This window comes from Tachypleus tridentatus, chromosome 13, assembly GCF_004210375.1.
Source record: "Tachypleus tridentatus isolate NWPU-2018 chromosome 13, ASM421037v1, whole genome shotgun sequence".
Lineage (NCBI taxonomy): Eukaryota > Metazoa > Arthropoda > Merostomata > Xiphosura > Limulidae > Tachypleus > Tachypleus tridentatus.
In genome coordinates this window covers 8,046,615-8,066,623 of record NC_134837.1, presented here as the reverse complement: position 1 = coordinate 8,066,623, position 20,009 = coordinate 8,046,615, and the positions used below count along the sequence as shown (strand labels likewise).

Genomic DNA, 20,009 nt, shown 5'->3' with positions numbered 1-20,009 from the left:
TCAGGGACGGTTAGCTTATATAGCAATCGCGTAGCTTTGCGCGAAATTCAAAACAAACAAACACTTTACATTATTTATCGTGTTGCTTTTAGATACATCGAGTCAACTTTTTACATTAATTGCATTATGAAATAATTTTTAGATTCAGTGAGTTAATATTTGTGTTCATGGTATTATTACGTCGTTTTAGATGGGATAAGATTACACTTTACATTAATAACATCATAATGTTGTTTTTAGGATCAGTGAATGAAAACTTTACATTAATAACATCACAATGTTGTTTTTAGGGTCAGTGAGTGAACACTTTACATTAAGCGCATCATGACGTCATTTTTAAGAACAGTATTCTTTGTTTCTGCTAGTTGGCCTAACCCTACTAGCAGTAGGGTGATACTGTGCATTACTTGAAGTTCTGCTTTGTTGATGAAATGTTCTGGCAAGTTTTGACTGAACTTGAAAGATGGCGTATTTGTTTGGTTTATAGAAAAGTCATAGTAAACCATTTGTTGAATCCACCGAATAGAATCGAACCAAGAATTGTAGTTGTGTAAAACAGGGAAACTCGGGAAGGAGAACCGCAGCCCTGGATTCAGAAGGCGTATTCTTGTTAGTCTTTTTTCGTTATTTGGTTTTTCGACATCAGTTCAACATTCACGTATCTCAGTACTGCTGGTATGGGTTATTAACACTTTTACTGATAAGGAGAACAACGTTTCGACCTTCCTAGTTCACCTTCAGGTTAAGAAATGTTGTCCTCTTCTTATCAGTAAAAGTGTTAATACCCATACCAGTCGTTCCAAGATACATTTTTATTTCGAGTAGGTTTCTCGTCATCAAGAGATCAACATTCAGTTACAGTTCTTTTCTCAGTTCTTCAAATTTTGTGTTCGTCCTTTAAAGAAAAAAAACTGGGAAAACATAATATATTGTAATAACTCTGTGATGTTTCATCACTGAAAATGCCTGTCATGACGTGATGGTTAGAGCGCTTGATTCGTAATACGAAGGTCGCGGGTTTGAATCCCCGTCACACCAAACATGCTCGCCCTTTCAGGCATGGAGGCATTATAATGTGACGGTCAATCCCACTATTCTTTGGTAAAAGAGTAGCCCAAGAGTTGGCGGTGTGTGGTGATGACTATTTGCTTTCCTTTAGTCTTACACTGCTAAATTAGGGACGACTAGCGCATATAGACCTCAGGTAGCTTGGAGAGAAATTCAAAACAAATAAATTATTTCCATTTCTGTGTGAACTACTTTTTCTCTTTGTTGTGCTATTTCCTGTAATAATGTACAAAACCACGATTTGTTTTATTTCCCCTCAGATACATAAACACCCCTTCAACGCATCATGAACTCGTACCATTTCCTTTCTGTGCAGTGTATAAAACGACGGTGTTTTGGTGTTTCATCATTTAAGTCTTTGTATAAGCGATATATGTGGTATTATATATACGTGTGGGCATAGTTTCACAGGTATAGAACGAGTTCGCTTAGACAGAGCCACACATTGGAGATTCTTGACACATGGAGATACTAGGGTTTCTGTTTGTCCCCAACTGGCTGGTGTACATTATTGCAGCTCTCTTAGCTGTACATCTGTGAGTAACTGTCATGTTACCTTGAGTATGTTTCTTGATGTGATTCTTGTATACACATAAACTTTCAGAGTCCTGAATTAAATTATTTGTGTTACACTACTGCTATGGATATCTGTCAATCTTTACCTCATTAAACAAATAACGATAAACTGCAACTTGTACGTTCGACAGCTGGATGTTATGTGTTATTGAATAAGCTTAAACCTCCCTAAAATTGTTATTGACTGTACATCTGGTCACTCTTACACTCCAGCCACACGACTGAAGTTCATCAGAACGTCCAAGCTGATTTCCATAGTAAAGAGTAAATAAATAAATAAAAACGTATAATTATTCCATTCTTTGTTTCTGCCGGTGAACCTTACCCTATATACTGGTGCAATACTTAACGTTATGCTTTGTGAGTTAGGGTTAACTGTAGATAAGATAAAATGTTCTGGCAAGTTTGGGTGAAACGTATTTAATTCTTTGGATTGACTATTTTCTGTTTGCAACATTATCAAACCACTGGATTATCTTGTGTACTAGAAGAAATAATTTGTACTTTGGTTATTAAATAAAACGGGGTTCTCAAACGTTTCTGCTTCATTTCCCCCTCTATAAATATTTTGAGTTGTGACGACCCTTTCCTAACACCCACTAAGTGATAACTGTACATACTCTATGACGTAATTTTTCATATTATTTCAAAATATTCATAATATTTTATATTATTTCCGTCCCTTCTCTCTACGGTAACCTTGAGATCCCCTTTTGTGTCGAAAGACCAGTTTGAGAAAAGCTGACGTAAAATGCATTCCAGAGACGACTGATATAGATGTTATATTTTTTTAAAAATTAAATTACAGGTTAAAACGTTATTTTTGTACTGTATTAAAAATTGAAAATTTTTAAATACCATACCAACCGTCTATGTAATTTCTCTATACTTCAAGTGGGATTCTGGTCGTCATGAGTAACGTAAAATGTGATACTGATATTAGTGTAAGTTGAATAACGGTAACTTATTAATTTACTTTTACAATTGTGTATGTTACTGTCATCTGTCTAGTTCGGTGTTTTTCAGTCAGAATCGCACACAGTGAGTTATAAAATCGTTTGTTTTGTATCTGTTTATTATTTTACTACAACTGTCAACTATTAGTATTAACGCTTTAGTAGCTATAGTTCACAAAATTCGGGTGCGTAAAAGTACTTCTAAAGTTGTACAACATAAGTACGATGATGAATTTTTTTTTATTTCCCCGTTGTTTACCTTTTGGGCTGTTGTTGGCCTTGGAGAAATATCTCACTATATAAAGAATTAATGTTCCCTTTCGTTGACCACATCGTATCCTCAAGTATACGCGAGCTACCGTCAGAAACGCTACTTTTGTTAGAGATACAGTTTAAAGCAATTACATTTAAAATAATTTTTTGGCGTATTGGTTTCTACATGCTTTGTTGTAATTAACTGTGTAAAAACGTGTTATAAACACATTTCTTATAAATCTCGAATAGGATATTATAAGTTATAATTAATAGTCTGCTTGTTCACATACAGATGAAGCCAGTATTAGGTATTGTCACAAAGCTTTTCTTTCTTGTAGGTTTTTAAGCGTAAAACTACACAATAGACTATCCATAATCTTCTCAAACCTGGTATAGTAACTTGGTTTTTAGCATAATAAGCCCCAAACTTAACGCTGAGCTCCCTACGGGCTGCAAACCTGAAGCCTGATCCTCTCATATGACATAGCACCAACACGTAATCCGAAGTTCGAGTTTGTGTGTTTTTTCGTATAGCAAAGCCACAAAGGGCTATCTGCTCAGCCCACCGAGGGGAATCGAACCCCTGATTTTAGCGTTGTAAATCCGGAGACATGCCGCTGTACTAGCGGGGGGCCCGAAGTTCGAAAGTCAGTGAAATATAAGATCTATCTAATATGTATGTATTTAAAATTAAATTTATTACTGATTGGAAAATAAGTCCAACATTATTTACATTACTGCTTACTTCAGAATCCTGTATAATGTGTTGAGATATGTAGCTTGTTGTAGAAGTTTTGTTTCTATTAATATTTATGAAACAATCTCATTTGTTTCTGCAAACATGAACATCAAACCTCAGTTTGAATAAACCTATTTCAAAGAGTGGACAGTTAGCTGTGTAAATTGGTACGAGTTTTGGATAGGGGCTCTCCTCCCTACACGTTTCGGAATACTTGTTGAAATACGTAGCTTTGAGTTATGGTATTCTACGTCAAGACCCTCCAGCTGATTTTAAAATGCGCATGTCGTGATCCTTTGTTCTGCTGTTTCAAAACAACTATTGTAAAGCTTCTCCACCCACAGTTAAAACAAACTGAAAGAAAAGTTCGCCAATTTTGTAATATGTGAGTGCAGTTTGGTGAATGAAGATTTCACATGTTTGTTTACATGAGTTTTTTTCTCCCTATTTCAAACTTTACTCTGTACTTTATTTCCTAAAATGTGGATAGTGGTAGATATTTAACTAGCTTGTCAGTGTACTTAATACCACATCTGTGTGGTTACCTGTAACTGGCTGCCAGTGTACCTGAGAATCAAACCTTCAAGCTTTTCTTTCATATTATTAATAATACATCGCAAATCATTTCTTTGATTGATTTTGTTTTTAGAGCAACTCCGCATCGAGCTATCTGCTGGGTACACTGAAGGGGATCGAACCCTGAATTTTAACTTTTAAGTCTAGACTTACCGCTGTCTGATAGCAGCAATTTCCTCTAGAATGTTCATTACAAAGAAAATTAAATCTATGAACACAACTGTAATTGTACCGACTTAATTTTTTATTTGAGTACTCCCGACACTGATAACAACGAGGCTAACCACTCGCACTCAACTGTAGGAATTTATTTACTGTGCGTCTACACTGACGAATTACTTGTGATCTTCTTTTGACAAAACATTAACGTGTTTGTGACAACTGGTGTTTGAACACGGGAAAGAATAGAAGTTATAACCTGTAATTACATCTTAAATATTCACAAATAAACCTGTATTTGGAAACTGAAGTGCCGAGATTAGATTTGTCGAGCGTTTACGAAAGAGAAAAATAAAAATTGAATGTTTTCGTGCTTTATTTTTTATATTACGTTCGTTCAAATTTTCTTTCTCAAATTATTTTTAGTGGATATAATACACGCAGTAAATGGTGGGACTTTAATAAAACATCATTAGAGACAAAAATGGCACCTACTGTTATTCCATAAGAATCCAATATGTGCGTGTGGTTGAACATTTTATTTCTAATATCTATTGCTGTCCTTCACATCTGTTTTGTATGTAATGTCGTTATCATTTATTTCGAAGAAACCTTTATTGAAAAAAAGTAAGTTTTTTCAGACAAAGTGAATAGAAAAAAAGTCATTTTTTATATCCAATGGTATTGTTTTACAGCAAATCTACATAATATGCTATCTGCACCTTGTCCAATGGGGAGGAAAGAACCCAGAATTTTAGCGTCATTAACCCTGAAGCTTCCAGCTGAACAAATCGTATAATTAAGAGTTATTTTTATTTTAATAATGATAAAAGGTATTCTGAAAAAATTGTTTCTTTCAATAAACGTGTTTTCCTGTCCCAGTCTCTTCTCATGAGTGTTTACATTAATTTATTCCGTTCAGTTATGACGTTAAAGATTATCTAGCCAGTTGTTTATGTACAGTTCTAAAAGAATCAAACTTAACCCTGAGTCCTGCACAACTCGTAACTGACTCGGTTAATTTATTTGTACCACAGTAAGGTGCAATAGTATAGTTTAATCAAGTAGGTCGAACAGCACGTGTAATGTATTTGCACAAGTCGAATGGGTAGCTGCACTAGTTATATATAAACAGAAAGTCGTTTTTTCTTTTATTCTCTCTCTTTCTCAGAACTGGAACGTACTGGTTTCTATTTCATACTGTGTCGCAACACCGATACAATGTGGGACACGTCATTTGTCGTTAGTTTTTATAATTGATACTCGTACAATACGCGTAAATACTACGTGTATATACCTTGTTCTGCGACAGTGAGTTTTTATCTTTTCAAGATCTGGTTTGAAACATCTGAATTCCGTATGATCTTGTGTGAAAACTTCAAGGTGTGGTGTTGTAGAGCTTGGTTACTGAACCAGTTTATTTGAGTGGTCAACCTCTCGCGTTCCTTGCTTGACCTTTTGTAAGCTTTTGCAATCAACATACAGAACGAACATGTCCACATTCCAGTGTCTATTTGCTGATTGGTCAGCTTCAGTGTGAATGTGGTTTTTGTGATTCTGAGATTCATCCTGATTTCTAGCTCGGTCTTGTTTCTGATCTAATAGTCACAACTAGTACTGAAGTCTTGTTATCGTGTAATCAGTTCTGTTTGGTCATCCACTAAATAATAATAAAAAAAACTTACAATATCAAAATACCGTTTAATTTGCGTTTGAATAAAAGAAATGATTGTATTTGTTGTTTTTATACCTTTTTGTTAAGTTTATCTACTATGGTCAAGAGATAGGTTCTCTTGAATAATGGAAAAACCATTACGTGTTGCCACGAGTTAGCGTTGGGTGCTGTTGGTTGTGTACTTTCTATTTATGGAAGACTATCGAAAATAGCTCTTGTATGTCTTTGTGCGAATCGTAAAAATAAGTAACAAATTCATCGAAATGTTCAGTTTTAATTATTTGTTGTGATAAAGTTGTGTTTAGAGATGTTTCAACGTATTTCTGTTTTTACTCCACATTGTGTGTAAACTGTGGTCATCGAGAGGAAACGAACGCCATTTTGATTGTAACCTTGTGACACGTTTCTAGTGTGGTTTCGTAAATTTATTAGAACTGAACAATATTTACAGAAAGCTTTTAATATTTTTTTAAATGAATAGTTTATTATACAAAATTATAACATTGAATAAGGTATCATTAGTTACTGTTTAAATCCTTGCGTTGTGTGCCGTAAATGGATACGTTTGATACGAGAGACATCTTTAATAACGTTGCTACTGTAACTTCCTAGGTATTTCACAAGGAATGCTGGCTTTTGGAAAAGAATGGGAATAAAAGAGATTGGAAACAGATATCCATACGAAAGTCTTCTGTATAACTTAAGCAAGGTAGTCATATTACATTATCATTTGGTTCAAAGATAAAATGTGAGTTTTTAAAATTGTCGTTTCTTCAGCCATGCTTGAACTTTTATCTACAAGGTGTTCGGAAAGTCACTGTGCAGATTTGTATTCATATTTTATTCAGTCTCCTTCAAGCCAGCAACTAATAGCGGTGATTAGAAAGAAAATAAGAAGGATCCAGGCCTGTATTGATGTCAAAGGGGATCACTTTCAACGTTGTTTATAATTGTCATATATGTTTACCTCCTGTATTCTGTATTGAAACTTGTTTGTTAACAAATATATTAGTGCACAGTGACTTTCCGAACACACTGTAAATTAATAAAAGTAAACAACACAACCAAAAATAAAATAAAATTCAACCAAACTGGCAAGTGAATTATTTAACGGACAAACGTATATTTGATTTTAGTTAAACAATTTTTACATGCTAATTTTTTGTTTTCATTCTTCGTAAAACTCAAACTTCAAGTGTTTAACAGCATCAATATTTCTCTCCCCTCTAGCCTGTTCATGAAGTTGAGGAAGAAAGATACAATAAATATGGAAATATTTATGGGTATAGTTCAGTTTAATTCATTTTGTAGCAGTAAAACATGGTGTTTTCCAGAACTTTAATATTTTATTTCGATATATCGTGTTTAAAGAAGAATGCTTACATTAGATAGTGTATCGGGTTAGTGTTAAATAAAGATGCTCGTATTAGCTAAATAAAACTTGTTAATATATCAAATGCAGCCCTTTTAATAGTAATCAGATATGTTTGTATAGAAAGTTTGGTACGACAGATATTTCAAATATTATGTATTACCAAATCAAGTTCCGTAATTGTATAATTTTGTTGCTATTGACTCTAATACGCCCAAGACCCTCCAAAAAAAAATACCGTTGCCCAGTTACTCAAGTAAGTGTTATTACCCCGATCGTATGGTGACACTGAGCATGCGCAGTAATTATATTTGAATTTAACAATTTTATATGTGAAGTTCCGATGTTTAAGCAACTTATATAATGAAATTATAAACCATCTAACTGTATGTTTATTTAAACATAAAGCTACAAAATGTGTTAGATGTGTTGTGCTCGCAACAGGTACTAAAACCATGTTTTTATATCATAACCTTCAGACATAACGCTGAGCAACAAAACCCAACTGAACACAATTTTATTCAAAAATGGTATATATACACATAAAAAGTAAATAAAAGATAATTCCAGTTCTGTCACTGTTTTGTATCAAACTGTTTTTTTAAGAAATATGAAAAATAACCATCTTGTATACCTGCTTAATTTGTGAAGCTTTTATCTATTGCGCATACTCTCAATAAGTGCTTGATGTTTCTTCATTTGTAGTAATCCTCAAATCTCACACACACACACACACACACACACACACACACACACACACACACAACATAAAATTGATGGTAACTTGGTAATCAAGAGTGCAGCGATGGACAGTTGCACCACCTGTAAAAATAAACTTCATATTTTGTTATCGTCACGGGACGTCTCCAATGTAACCTTAACTTAATCTACGTTTTGTATATACACGATTTTTACGTTTTATAAGGTTGTGACATCTTTCATTTGATATATTTCACTTAAGTTTCATTCGAGACTCGTTAAGATAGAAACTGAATGGAGTTCGTTCATTCATTTTGGTCATTAATAAATACTGACAGATATCGACTGTTATATTAATTTGTTTACAATTTTAACTTTTAAAATGTGAGCCAGCAATTTCCCATACGTTTCGACAAACAAAAATAGATTTTATAAGAAAACTGAATTACTTTTTCACTAGTTTAATTATGTAAGTGATTATAGTCAACAGTCTTAAAATATGTGTTCAAGGAAATTCGAAGGAACAAACCCAGTGTTAGTGGTGGGAGATCCAGACCTTATAAAGTTACTTACAGTCAAGGATTTTCATGCTTTCATCGATCGCCGAGTAAGTAAATGTTTTATTCGCCATCTTTAGAAAAACAACCATTTATTGTAGTATCTAAAATATGATTTCTCAACCAGTTTTCTTACCTTTCTCCTAAACAAATAGCGTGTTAAGGCGTGCGACTCGTAATCCGAGGGTCGCGGGTTCGCATCCCAGTCGCGCCAAACATGCTCGCCCTTTCAGCCGTGGGGGTGTTATATATGACGGTCAATCCCACTATTCGTTGGTAAAAGAGAAGCCCAAGAGTTGGCGGTGGGTGGTGATGACTAGCTGCCTTCCCTCTAGTCTTACACTGCTAAATTAGGGACGGCTAGCACAGATAGCCCTCGAGTAGCTTTGTGCGAAATCCCAAAACAAACAAACCTAAACAAATAATGGTTGCATCTCTAGTGGCAGAACTTTAAAACTTGTCTTCAGATATTAATGTTTAATAAAAGCGGCTCTAATCCGTTCGTTGAAAACTTATCCGTAACTCATTTTATTTAAAACATCAACTCGTATAATTTAGTCATATCTGTTCATAAATTACGTGACATTTTCCTTTACGTAGTACAATTTTAACTTATTGTACGTCATATGTCTAAAGTGGTTTGTTTTTAATCCATGCTTTTATAAATATAAGTTTACAGTTTATATGCGGAATAGGTTTAATTGGTTCCTTTACAGATTTATTCACTTAAATAAGAACTCCATTTCCAAGTCTGATTTTTTAAAACGATCTGCGTAACTAGTTTTATACAAGAAGTGTGAGTTTGATGTCAGTTTGCAACCCAAAATTGTCACCCAAGTCATGCCTAATGCTGACACTTTACAAATGGTAATCAAAGCGATTTCACACTACACCTAATAAATTACCTGTACCGGTTTATGTAAATCCTTCTATTTGAAATATTAGGTTCTCCAGAAATAAATGTCGGAATTCTCACGATGACATTTAGAAGCTGAATATTGAGTAAGTTATCGTTGGTTGGTTGGTTTAATCCAACGTTTGTCGCTTACAAGGTGTCTTAATTGTCTGCTGTTTCAACTCTACACAGAGTAAGTTTCGCAACCCCAAGGCAGCATGGACAAAAGATGATTTTCGTCTGATTTTTCTCTTCGACTTCAAATTTGGACGAAAAGCTACTGAAGCTACACGAAACATCAATCGGGCATTTGGCCATATATGTGTTATTGAACTAGAGTTCAGCGTTGGTTCCAAAAGTTTCGACATGGAGGTGAAAGTCTTGAAGACCACAAAGGTCGTGGAAAGAAGCTATCCTTTAGATGAAAACACAGTAAGGGAAGCAGTTGAGATAAACTCTCGCACAACAATACGTGAGCTTGCAGAAAAGCTAAGCACAAGCAAATCAACTATTGCCAACCACCTGAGTGTGATTGGAAAGACGAAACAGTTGAATAAGTGGGTTCTGTATGAGCTGACTGAAGATCAACAAAATCTGAGTTATGAGACCTGTTAAGGATGACGCTCCAAAAACGGAATGAATTGGGAATCAAGGTTCTTCCTCATCCATCTTATTACCCAGACCTTTTCCCTATTTTCATTTTTTCGAGCACTTTGACAATTTTTGAACCAATAAACGTTTCGAAACCAGCCAGCTGCAGAGAAACTTTCAAGGAATTTTGACCATAGAAACTGATTTTTATAGCAAGGGCGTAAGCAGCATCGTTACATGTTGGCAAAAGTGTGTTCAAGCAAATGGTGCTTACTTTGTTTACATGTAAACATGTTTTACAACACTGGTTTATGCTTTTTATCTTCGCAGTTCAAAATCAATGTTTATTTCTGTTGAACCTAATATTATGATTTGTGTTTCAAACCATATAAACCGTATTTAATGGAACCTACCAGTTTTACAGCACATGGCTGTACTCCTCTTGTAAAGGATCGACAAGTTTTTTATTTCCTGTAATATGTCGATCATAATTGAACAAATAAGATGTTATTACTAAGACTTCTTTCTTTCCTTCGTATGTTTGTCTTTTAGTGCATTATTGCCATTGTACCTCTAGAATTTCTTATGTTTTACTTTGATTCAGGTATTCTCTGCTGATGACCCAATTCTGAGCAAATTTTTATCAATCCAGCGTGGGGAAGAATGGAAACAAACCAGAAGTGTCATTTCTCCAACTTTCAGCACCAGTAAAATAAAAAAGGTATCATTATTGGTCATGTGTTATTGTAAAAATGTCTATTTACTCAATATATTGTAATTTTAATTTTCTTTCCTGCTATATGTCGGTGAAAATAAATAAATAAACCTTTGTATGGGATTAAGAATGGGAAGTGAGCGAAAAGCATTATAGAACATTGAAGAATTATGAATACATCGAAGTTTCTGGTAACTGCTTTTCTTCAATTCCCTATAATTCGAATTAACCATATAGATGTGAAGTGATCAAGCGAAACCTTGTGTATTACAGCTTTTATTTTTCTCTGGTGTTGATTTGTTTACGTTAATTTGTTTTAATATTCTGTAAATGTTTCATCTGATATAATCGGTGTTATTTGGGACTTCTAGATGACTGGGCTCGTTGAAGACACTGTGAAAAGCTTAATTCGAAACCTCGAGGAAGCTGCCGACGAGAAGAAACCTATTGACTGCAAAAAGTACGTCAGAACACTGTGCTATCCGTACAACACGTATATCTAGCCATCTAAGTACTGTACAGCTAGTCCCTAAACTACAAAAATATACTTGAATAATATAAGCACATCTTTGAAAATATTACATATTATGCTAAAGATATTTAAACCGAACACGTATGAAAATTCGCCACAGATGGTTTCTAGAGTAAACTTAACACCACTTCTGTCATGGAAAATCACTTAACTACATGAACAATGTAGGTGTGTGTGTAATGTTTATAACGACACGTTTTGAAACAACTTACTATAGGCATGTAGAATCGTAAAATTAACTTGGGTTTTGGAACTCTCTATCTAGGAATTACATACAAATAATAAAGTACGTTTTAAGTTAAACATTTCTATTTGTTAATATGTGGTTGGTCCACATTGCTGGGGTGTTTACATAATCTGATGTCATTACATCTAATATGTGCTAGAAATGGAATCTAATTATTGGGACATGGTGATGCAATTGAAACTAACACATTACGTTAAAATTAAGTGTTATAAATATTCTTGACAGGTGTAATTTGTTGAATATTGTGAAATTTCACGTGAATAACCACGTAAAGTGAAAAAACTACTGCTGGCAATTATATAGCATTATATTGTTCTACATTAGCATTATGTATTTTAAATTGAACGTTGTTTGTATACCTTGTTAATTGTTACCCTTGTACAAGTTTAAGTGCGAGATAAATTCTGGCTTGTTAAAAAGAGCTCTAGATTAAAAAATACGTATGAAAATATAAATACGTAATACTAAATGTATTTGTCTTTCAACCAGTTGGATTTTATTCTAAATTATTATGTTAATCATTAAACATTAAAACAAAACTATAGTAATAGGGACGATATTTGAGATCTTTATACCATGTTTCATGGGTGTTTTATTTTTGAAAATGTGCTCTTTGTAAAATGCCTTAGATTGTTTGGCGCCTTTACCATGGACACCATTGCAACTTGTGCCTTTGGAACTCGTATTGATTCGTATAAAAACCCTGACAACCCTTTCGTTACTTACGCACGAAAACTGTTCAACAGAGACGTCAAATTTACACAACTTCTAGGACGTAAGAAATAGTCTTCTATAGCTCTTATTTCACATCTATAGAAAATTAAGAATTTTATGTTCGTACGATATCGAGATGAAAATAAAAGACTGAGCTAAACATATGTCTAATTAAATCGCCAGGGATCACTGTAATGTTAGTAATAAGTAGTTTAAAGGCGTTTTCCTTGTGGCAAAGCCACATCAGGCTATCTGCTGAGTCCACACGAAGGGAATTGAAACCCTGATTTTATGGTTGTAAATAAAAGCGAAAAAAGGGTTTCTCTTACCACTATAAATAATTTAATAATTTTCCTCCTAGTAATGTGCATAAATGCATTATTGATATTCTGTAAATTAGATAAAATAAATACTAGTTTTGTTTAACTTGTTATTAAAGTGTTGCATTGTGCATTCAGTAATGCTTTTTAAGTCAAAAATTAATGTGTTGGGCGTCTCTATTACTTTTAATTACCTTAAAATGTTTCGATTTTCTGCATTTCTTTCTTCTAATAGTTATCAACCCGAAATTAGCTCGATTTTTTGGGATCAGATTTATTAGCAAAGAAATTATTGATTTCTTCAAAAATGTTAGCAATCAAATTATTGAATACAGGCAAGAACAGAAAGAGGTAAGATCGATATTTAAACATCTTTATTGTTTTTCTTTGTGTATACAGAGGATTGAGTACATTATATTCAAACGATTTTTACAAATACAACTCATAAAATCTCATGGCATGAACAAACTACATATATTCTAGGTGGATTGGAATGTATAAGAAATACATTTTCAAAATATTTTGTATTTTGTAGATGTGATGTCACTGAATATTGAATAATTTTGGGGTAAGATAGTCACATGTTTACATCATAAAGATGTTCAGAGGGGGTATTTTGAATTTCAAACATGGGGATAACCTTTGTACTTAAAGACATTATAAAAGAAAAAAAAGAGTGGTATGTGTATCAACTTGAAGTTAAGACATGTACATAAAGACCTACAATAAATCATATCCCAGCAGTGTTACCTTCTGTAATGGCTTATCGTGGCCTGGTGATTATGGTAATTACAATCTGCAGGTCAAGGGTTCTGATCTCTGTCCTATAAACATTCTTGTCTTCCTAGGTGTGGGGGTGTTATGATGTGATGTGGTCCATTGCATCCTTCATTGGTAAAATAATAACCAAAGAATTTATGGTGGGTGGTAACAACTAGCTGCCTTCCATCCAGTCTTTCACTTTAAAATTAGGAATGACTAGCACAGATAATGCTCTTTTAGCTGTGCACAAAAATTTAAAAATAAACAAAACAACAACAAAGCTTTCTGTAATAAGCAAGAATCCACAAACACGAAGGCCAATGAAAAATCCATTAATATTCCCCCAAACAATAATACATAACATAATAAATAATGGTCTTCTGGAAATTATGTCAGCATAGTGTGGGTTCAATAAGATAGTTTTCTTCAGTAATATGTTCTTCTCAATCACTGAATATCTCGAGCATCTGAATAATGAAATTGGTTTTCATGCTATTCCCCACAAAGAGGACACACTGGTCGAGACATTAGACATAGCTTCTATAGATTATATTGCAACTGGACTTTTGAAATGGGCACTGGGAAATTGTATTTCTAGTACACAAAATAACTCTAGAAAGCAAGCAGGGTGAGGTGCTTTTAATATGACAACTTATATTGGAGTCTTTTACAATTCAAATTGCACTTCAGGGCTACTTGTCAGGATGCACGGTTGTCAGGTAAATTGTGAACAGACATGGCGGCGTGGACTTTAGCGCATTTTGAGGTCCCAAACCTGTGTTGGTATAACACACTCAAACAGGATTAGTACATTATTGTTTGTTTCTTGCTTGCAGAACATAAGAGGTTAATTACATAATGAGAATGCCCTCTTACATCCTGTCTAAAGTAAAACTGAATAGTTTAATTATACAGACAATTAGATGTTTGTAATCTTTCAGTAAAGAGCAAATTCAAGTAATTTTCCTCTTTACAAACATTTTTTGCTTTTATTAAACTGGAATAATCTTAATTTTTCATTTAATTAAAGTTTCAATACATACTAATGCTTCTTGTAACTTTAGACTTAACACATTTTGGGAGGTCTTTGACAAAACATGAAATTACAATATATGTGATATTGTAGCTATACACATTGTATTTTCTCCTTCTAGAACTCGTATTAGAAGTTCTTTTCCTTTCTGTAGAAACGAAGTGATTTTCTTCAACTTATGCTAGATGCTCAGGAGTCTATGCAGGAAGTTCAAGATGACCCTGATGAAGTCACAAATTTAATGGACAGTGAACATGCCCATGAAGATGAGAGCAATGAATTTATGTTAAAACCATCCAAACGGAAAAGTAAAGTTATTTATTACTTTCATAGCAGTTTGAACAACTACTCTAAAATAATGCTCTATTGTTGGCATTAAGTACAGTGATCTACTTTGGTAGGGGTAGAGGAGGCTGAGCTCAAGGTCCCATGGTCTTAATGTAGGCCCATTGATAATTTTATTCTATGTAAAATTACATGGGATGTAGAGTCCACAAAAATTAGTAGCCCCCTGAACCCACACAACCTGAAATCTACCATTCATTAAGTATTACTACATTGATATCCTTTATTGAGTCAGCGAGATTTGATACCCTATAGTAGACAGAGTGCGGACAACCTGTAGTGTAGCATTACAATAACAATGAATAAATAAATAATTTTCTGGCATTTAGTTGCAGTCCTAAAAGTTCCCTGTAGTTGTATGGAAAAAAAATTCGTATTGTTACAAACCTTTGTTATATAGTTACTCGTGTAGAAACAACGCTGTTTCAAAGTGTGAATTAATTTTCTCATCCTGTTATGTACAAGTAAAACTGAACATAAGTAGAATAATTAGATACTGTATAAAATGTCAGAATATTTCATGGGATTTTTGGCAAAGTTGTAGATATCACAATTTTTATTAAAAATCTTTCTTTTGTGTGTGTTATGCTTTCTATCTTCTGAACAGTTAACAGTAGAATGTGTCAAAACGGTTCTGTTTGACAGACCCCCTAGTAGCACAGCAGTATGTCTGCGGAATTAGAAAGTTAGAGTCCAGGTTTTGATACCTACAGATAGCTCACTGTATAGCTTTGTGCTTAATTACAAACAACAACTTGGCAATTACAGGAAAATTTATAGTTATTGATAATTTATAAAATTTGATATTGGAATCAACATCAAATGATCAATCTTCATATATGTTAAATGGTTAAATTTAAAAGTAACTTTAATAACAAAAATGTTTCTTTTTATGAGGGAATTTAACGAAAGGAAAAATAAGATATTCTCTGTCGACTGATTGAAAGAAATGTTAATATAAAAGCATAAACGGGAAAAACTGGTAAAAACAGGAATGTGTTTGAATATGTATTTGTTCTGTTTGTATAGTTTATTTTGATATCTCCCCTTCGAGATATCTGAAAGTTTGCAACTGTAAAAAAAAAAAAAAAAACGCAAACTAAAATTAGTATTCTGTCCTAAAAGGATATTACTTAGGGGTCCGTTTCAAGTTGTGAAGTGATCCATATGATGTATACCAGAATAACTAGCTAGAAGGACCTAATAACGTTGGTACCAAGTTTTTCACATGATACAATGAGTGGTAGTAAGAGGAAGTATGCAAACCTCTCTTCTATTTCTCAAAATAATATTAAACTTACCTTGAGGTAAAGAATACTTAAATCTAATTAGTGAATTTTTTTTTTTACTGTGCACTGATTGAAAAGGACAGGCTAAAATATCGAGACATAACGATAAGTGAAAACTGACGTATAGCATCGCTTCCTCCTATGTAAATTTTCCCGATGTTTCTTTCGTAGTTATGACACGAGATGACATTTTGGCCAATAGCATATTGTTTTTCCTGGCTGGCTACGACACAACAGCCAGTGCTTTAACCTACTGTGCGTATTGTTTGGCTCTGAACCAAGAGTGCCAAGAGAAACTGATCCAAGAAATTGATCACGTCTGGGAAGAACACGTAAGTTACGTCTGTAACCAGTTTTAATTTAACCAGGAAATGAGGGAATTTTGAATAATACATCTTCGTGAAATTTTAAATTACTGATATAATGTGAAGATATTAGTGTGTGTGTGTATATAATAGACGTTAATGTAGAAAAAAGAAATAAGTTTCATGTTTTTCTTACCAGCAGAGATTCAAATTCGTTGGTCCTTATTAAATCTGTAATCTTGTTTCTAGTTTAGTATCTGTTTTGATTGTTTTGTCTAAGCTGGAAAGTCAACTATACTTTTGGGTGATATGGAGGAAGACGTTTTCATTTCAAAATAAAATTTTCAACTGGTAATATTTCATTCTTTTTCTTCCTTTGTTACCACAGCTGCCTCGATGCACCTGATATGTAAGTTAACTACAAAGGATATGTGAGAAAACCGAACTGTTTATTTTCAGGGTGGAATTAACTACGAACAGATCGGGAAAATGGTCTACCTTGACTGCGTTTTGTCAGAGACGTTACGACTCCACACAATCGCCGCAGCGTAAGTAGAGTTTTAAGTTATACCGTTCTACCGAAAAATATTCAGTTGACACATATTTATTTTTATGTAACTTAAATTTTGATATCCTCACCAGCCTCGAGAGAAGGGCTAACATTGACTATGAGTTAGGAGACACGGGGATCACGATACCAAAAGGGACCATCGTCCAAATCCCTGTCTACGCAATTCATCATGACCCAAAATATTATCCTGAGCCTAACACCTTCGACCCAGAAAGGTTCGTTTTCTCCTTTATATGTCGAAGTATTTCTTTTAAGGTATATAAAAAAAATATTAATAATTTGGGCAATGTATATCATTTAAAAATGAGAGATATGCCACTAATATGTTAGTGAATGGCGTGGGAACATTTGCTTCCAGCGGTAATCCGGGTGACTTATGGAATGATGTCGTTTTTTTTTAAACCTCTTCGATGCTGATAATTCAATTTTGTAGTATTCATCGAAATGTTCCCCACTTCAGTGTTTCGTAAACCAAAAATAGTTTATTTATATTTTAAACATCATATTTATCGGTTTTATTGTAGGTTCCTTCCAGAGAACAAGAAATGTCGTCACCCTTATACTTACTTACCATTTGGTGCTGGTCCCAGGAACTGCGTGGGAATGAGATTCGCTTTGTTAGAAGCTAAACTCTGTCTCGCTCATGTACTGAGAAACTTCCGTTTCCACCGTTGCTCAGAGACCAAGGTAGGACACTTTTCGATCCTTTTTATTGTCGATATACAGTGACTGTTAAGTGTTTATAAGTCATTTGAAGAAATATATAAACATATGAACTACGAAACCTGTATAATGCGAGTTACTTGTACAACATAGTTCACACTTTCCTCGAGCGTGTGATTGTGAAAGTGTAAGCGAATCAGCACGTGAGGAAAAGAAAACAAAACAAAACAACAATTACACTGCAGCTATTTGGTAGAAACCAATTAATATCAACAGACCCGAGAACAACACTTATATTGATTAGTGACCTGTTAAAATGGTTACAAAGATACAAAATCTGAGACTTTCACAGATTTGTCCATTGTTTAACCTGGAATGAGCTGTTTTCTTTTGTGTATAAAATGAGCAAATTTCTATTCCAAAGTTCTCAAGCTTTTAAATCTTTTATTTGTATGCTGAAAACGCAAAGCTGTACGATAGACTGTCTGTACTGTTCCAACTTCGTGTATTTAAACCACATTATTAGTCTTAAGCCTATCGTGAGAGGGGAGAGAAGCTTTTTGTTTTTATCAGTTTGTGATAACCCACAATAAATAGAGTAAGTTGTAATTTAGAAACAAGAAATCGTGTTTCATCAGACTGTATACGTTATGAATTACTTTCATTGCTGCTGTCATGTGAATATTAGAACAATTCGTAATGTTAAAGATAACATCTGGGTACTAAACTTGTCATAGATATGAACAAATATCCTAGTGAGGATTAACAGAGCATGTTACTTGTTATATAAAAGTAATTTTCTTTTCAGAATACACTGTATTGACTGTTTCAAGCGACTGCTCCTTCACTACTGTATATGTTAAGAACTTGTATATTTTGGAAACAACAGGTTTTTTAATATTACGATGCATAACTGATATTTTGTTGCAAGGTTATTAAAACTGTAGAGACTTGAAACTAATGTTAAAAGAAAATGTTATTAAAATGTATTGAGCCAGAAAGAATGATCGTAATTGTGACCCCAAACACTTTGTACTGTACACAAATGTCAGGACACCACAGTGTTCCTCTTGACTGGCACAACTCTGATCTTCATTTCTCTAAACAATAAATGTTTTGAAACTGATACACTATTCTATTCAATTAGAATTTCCCAAAGTGAATGTCCATACCACTTCAAAGTGATTTCACAAGTCTTTCCTTTAAAAACTAAACGAATAAACCCGAAATATCTTCCTTAAGTTTGTCATCGTAAAACTAATAATTCCATTTTCCTCGTATTACTAATTCCGGAGCCAAGAGTGAAAGACACGTTAGTTATCGTAGAATAAGCTTTAGTGAAAAATGAATATATTGTAACAGAGCAAAGCTAGATTTAAATTAGAATATAGATCATTCATTTTGCTAAATACATTTTCGTATTTTTTTTAATAGGTACCACTTGAATATTATAATGGACAAGGACTAATTCAAGCCAAGCAGGTGTCGTTGGTCGTTGAAAAACGTCCAGAAGTGTGGTCTCAGTAGTTCTTTTGTGTATTGTCCTGTAACTCTAAGCATGTAAACGTAGTTACACAATATGCCCGTAATGTGATGTATTTGATTTTTGAAATCATATCCATTAAAACTAAACTGAATGTCGTTTAACTGCTCGCACAAAACAATTTAAATTAGAAGCTCTGCTAAGTTTGTCACGTACTTAAATGTTATGAATAAATGAATTTTAGTATCAAAATTCTTTTTTTCTCAATTTTTATAGTATTCAAAGTGCAGAGGTTGTAACTGCATAGGACTCCCTTCAAAGTTTAAATGTCAAAGGTAAAGCACAGATTTAGAATGTAAGATGCAAAACAGCTGTTGTTCAAAACAGAAATCGGCCACTTAATTTTGGAATAAGTGACACCATGACTTTTCATTATAACAGTTAACAACAAATAACTAGCTGTTGATGCAAAGTACAGTCTTGCTGGTGTACTTCGAGTGCCATCAAAGCTAGCCACTGTCCTTCACATTTTAAACTACACTCGTGTTGTAATTTGTTATCACTGTGCTTGGAAGGAAGCTGTTACAGCTCGTAGCTCTTGACCCTGAAGCTGATACATAAAGAAAGGAGGAGCATTAACCTTCCTAGTAAGATTGACACTTCAAACGGTAACGAAACATACAGTATCAGGTGTCATCACTTATGCACCAAACATGCAGTGGGGGCGTTATAATGTGACGGTCAATCCCACTATTCGTTGATAAAAGTAGCCCAGGAATTGGTGGTGGGTGTTATACTGCATACAAGCTGCCTTCCCTCTAGTCTTACAATACTACATTATGAACAGCTAGTTCAAAAACAAAACAAATTGTCATCTCTTAGCTTACGAAGGAATGACTGATTAGGCTACTG

At 33.9% G+C, this 20,009-nt stretch overlaps 1 protein-coding gene across 1 annotated transcript; it reads left to right on the top strand.

The window, feature by feature from the left end:
- The first annotated feature begins 1,405 nt into the window (after positions 1 to 1,405).
- LOC143237084 (cytochrome P450 3A9-like) lies at positions 1,406 to 19,349 on the top strand. Its single transcript, XM_076475936.1, has 14 exons — positions 1,406 to 1,604; positions 6,617 to 6,713; positions 7,235 to 7,287; positions 8,586 to 8,682; positions 10,723 to 10,839; positions 11,205 to 11,293; positions 12,242 to 12,387; positions 12,882 to 12,997; positions 14,596 to 14,749; positions 16,247 to 16,407; positions 16,840 to 16,928; positions 17,023 to 17,166; positions 17,476 to 17,638; positions 19,049 to 19,349. Exons 1-14 carry the CDS (start codon positions 1,531 to 1,533, stop codon positions 19,139 to 19,141), a joined length of 1,593 nt encoding a protein of 530 aa, XP_076332051.1. The 5' UTR covers positions 1,406 to 1,530; the 3' UTR covers positions 19,142 to 19,349.
- The last annotated feature ends 660 nt before the right edge of the window (positions 19,350 to 20,009 follow it).

Bases quoted from the DNA above. Each gene is read 5' to 3' on its own strand.
- LOC143237084 (XM_076475936.1), top strand. From the start codon at position 1,531: ATGGAGATACTAGGGTTTCTGTTTGTCCCCAACTGGCTGGTGTACATT. The intron at 16,929-17,022 runs GTAAGTAGAGTT...TATCCTCACCAG, and splicing joins CTCCACACAATCGCCGCAGC to CCTCGAGAGAAGGGCTAACA. The intron at 17,639-19,048 runs GTAGGACACTTT...TTTTTTTAATAG, and splicing joins ACCGTTGCTCAGAGACCAAG to GTACCACTTGAATATTATAA.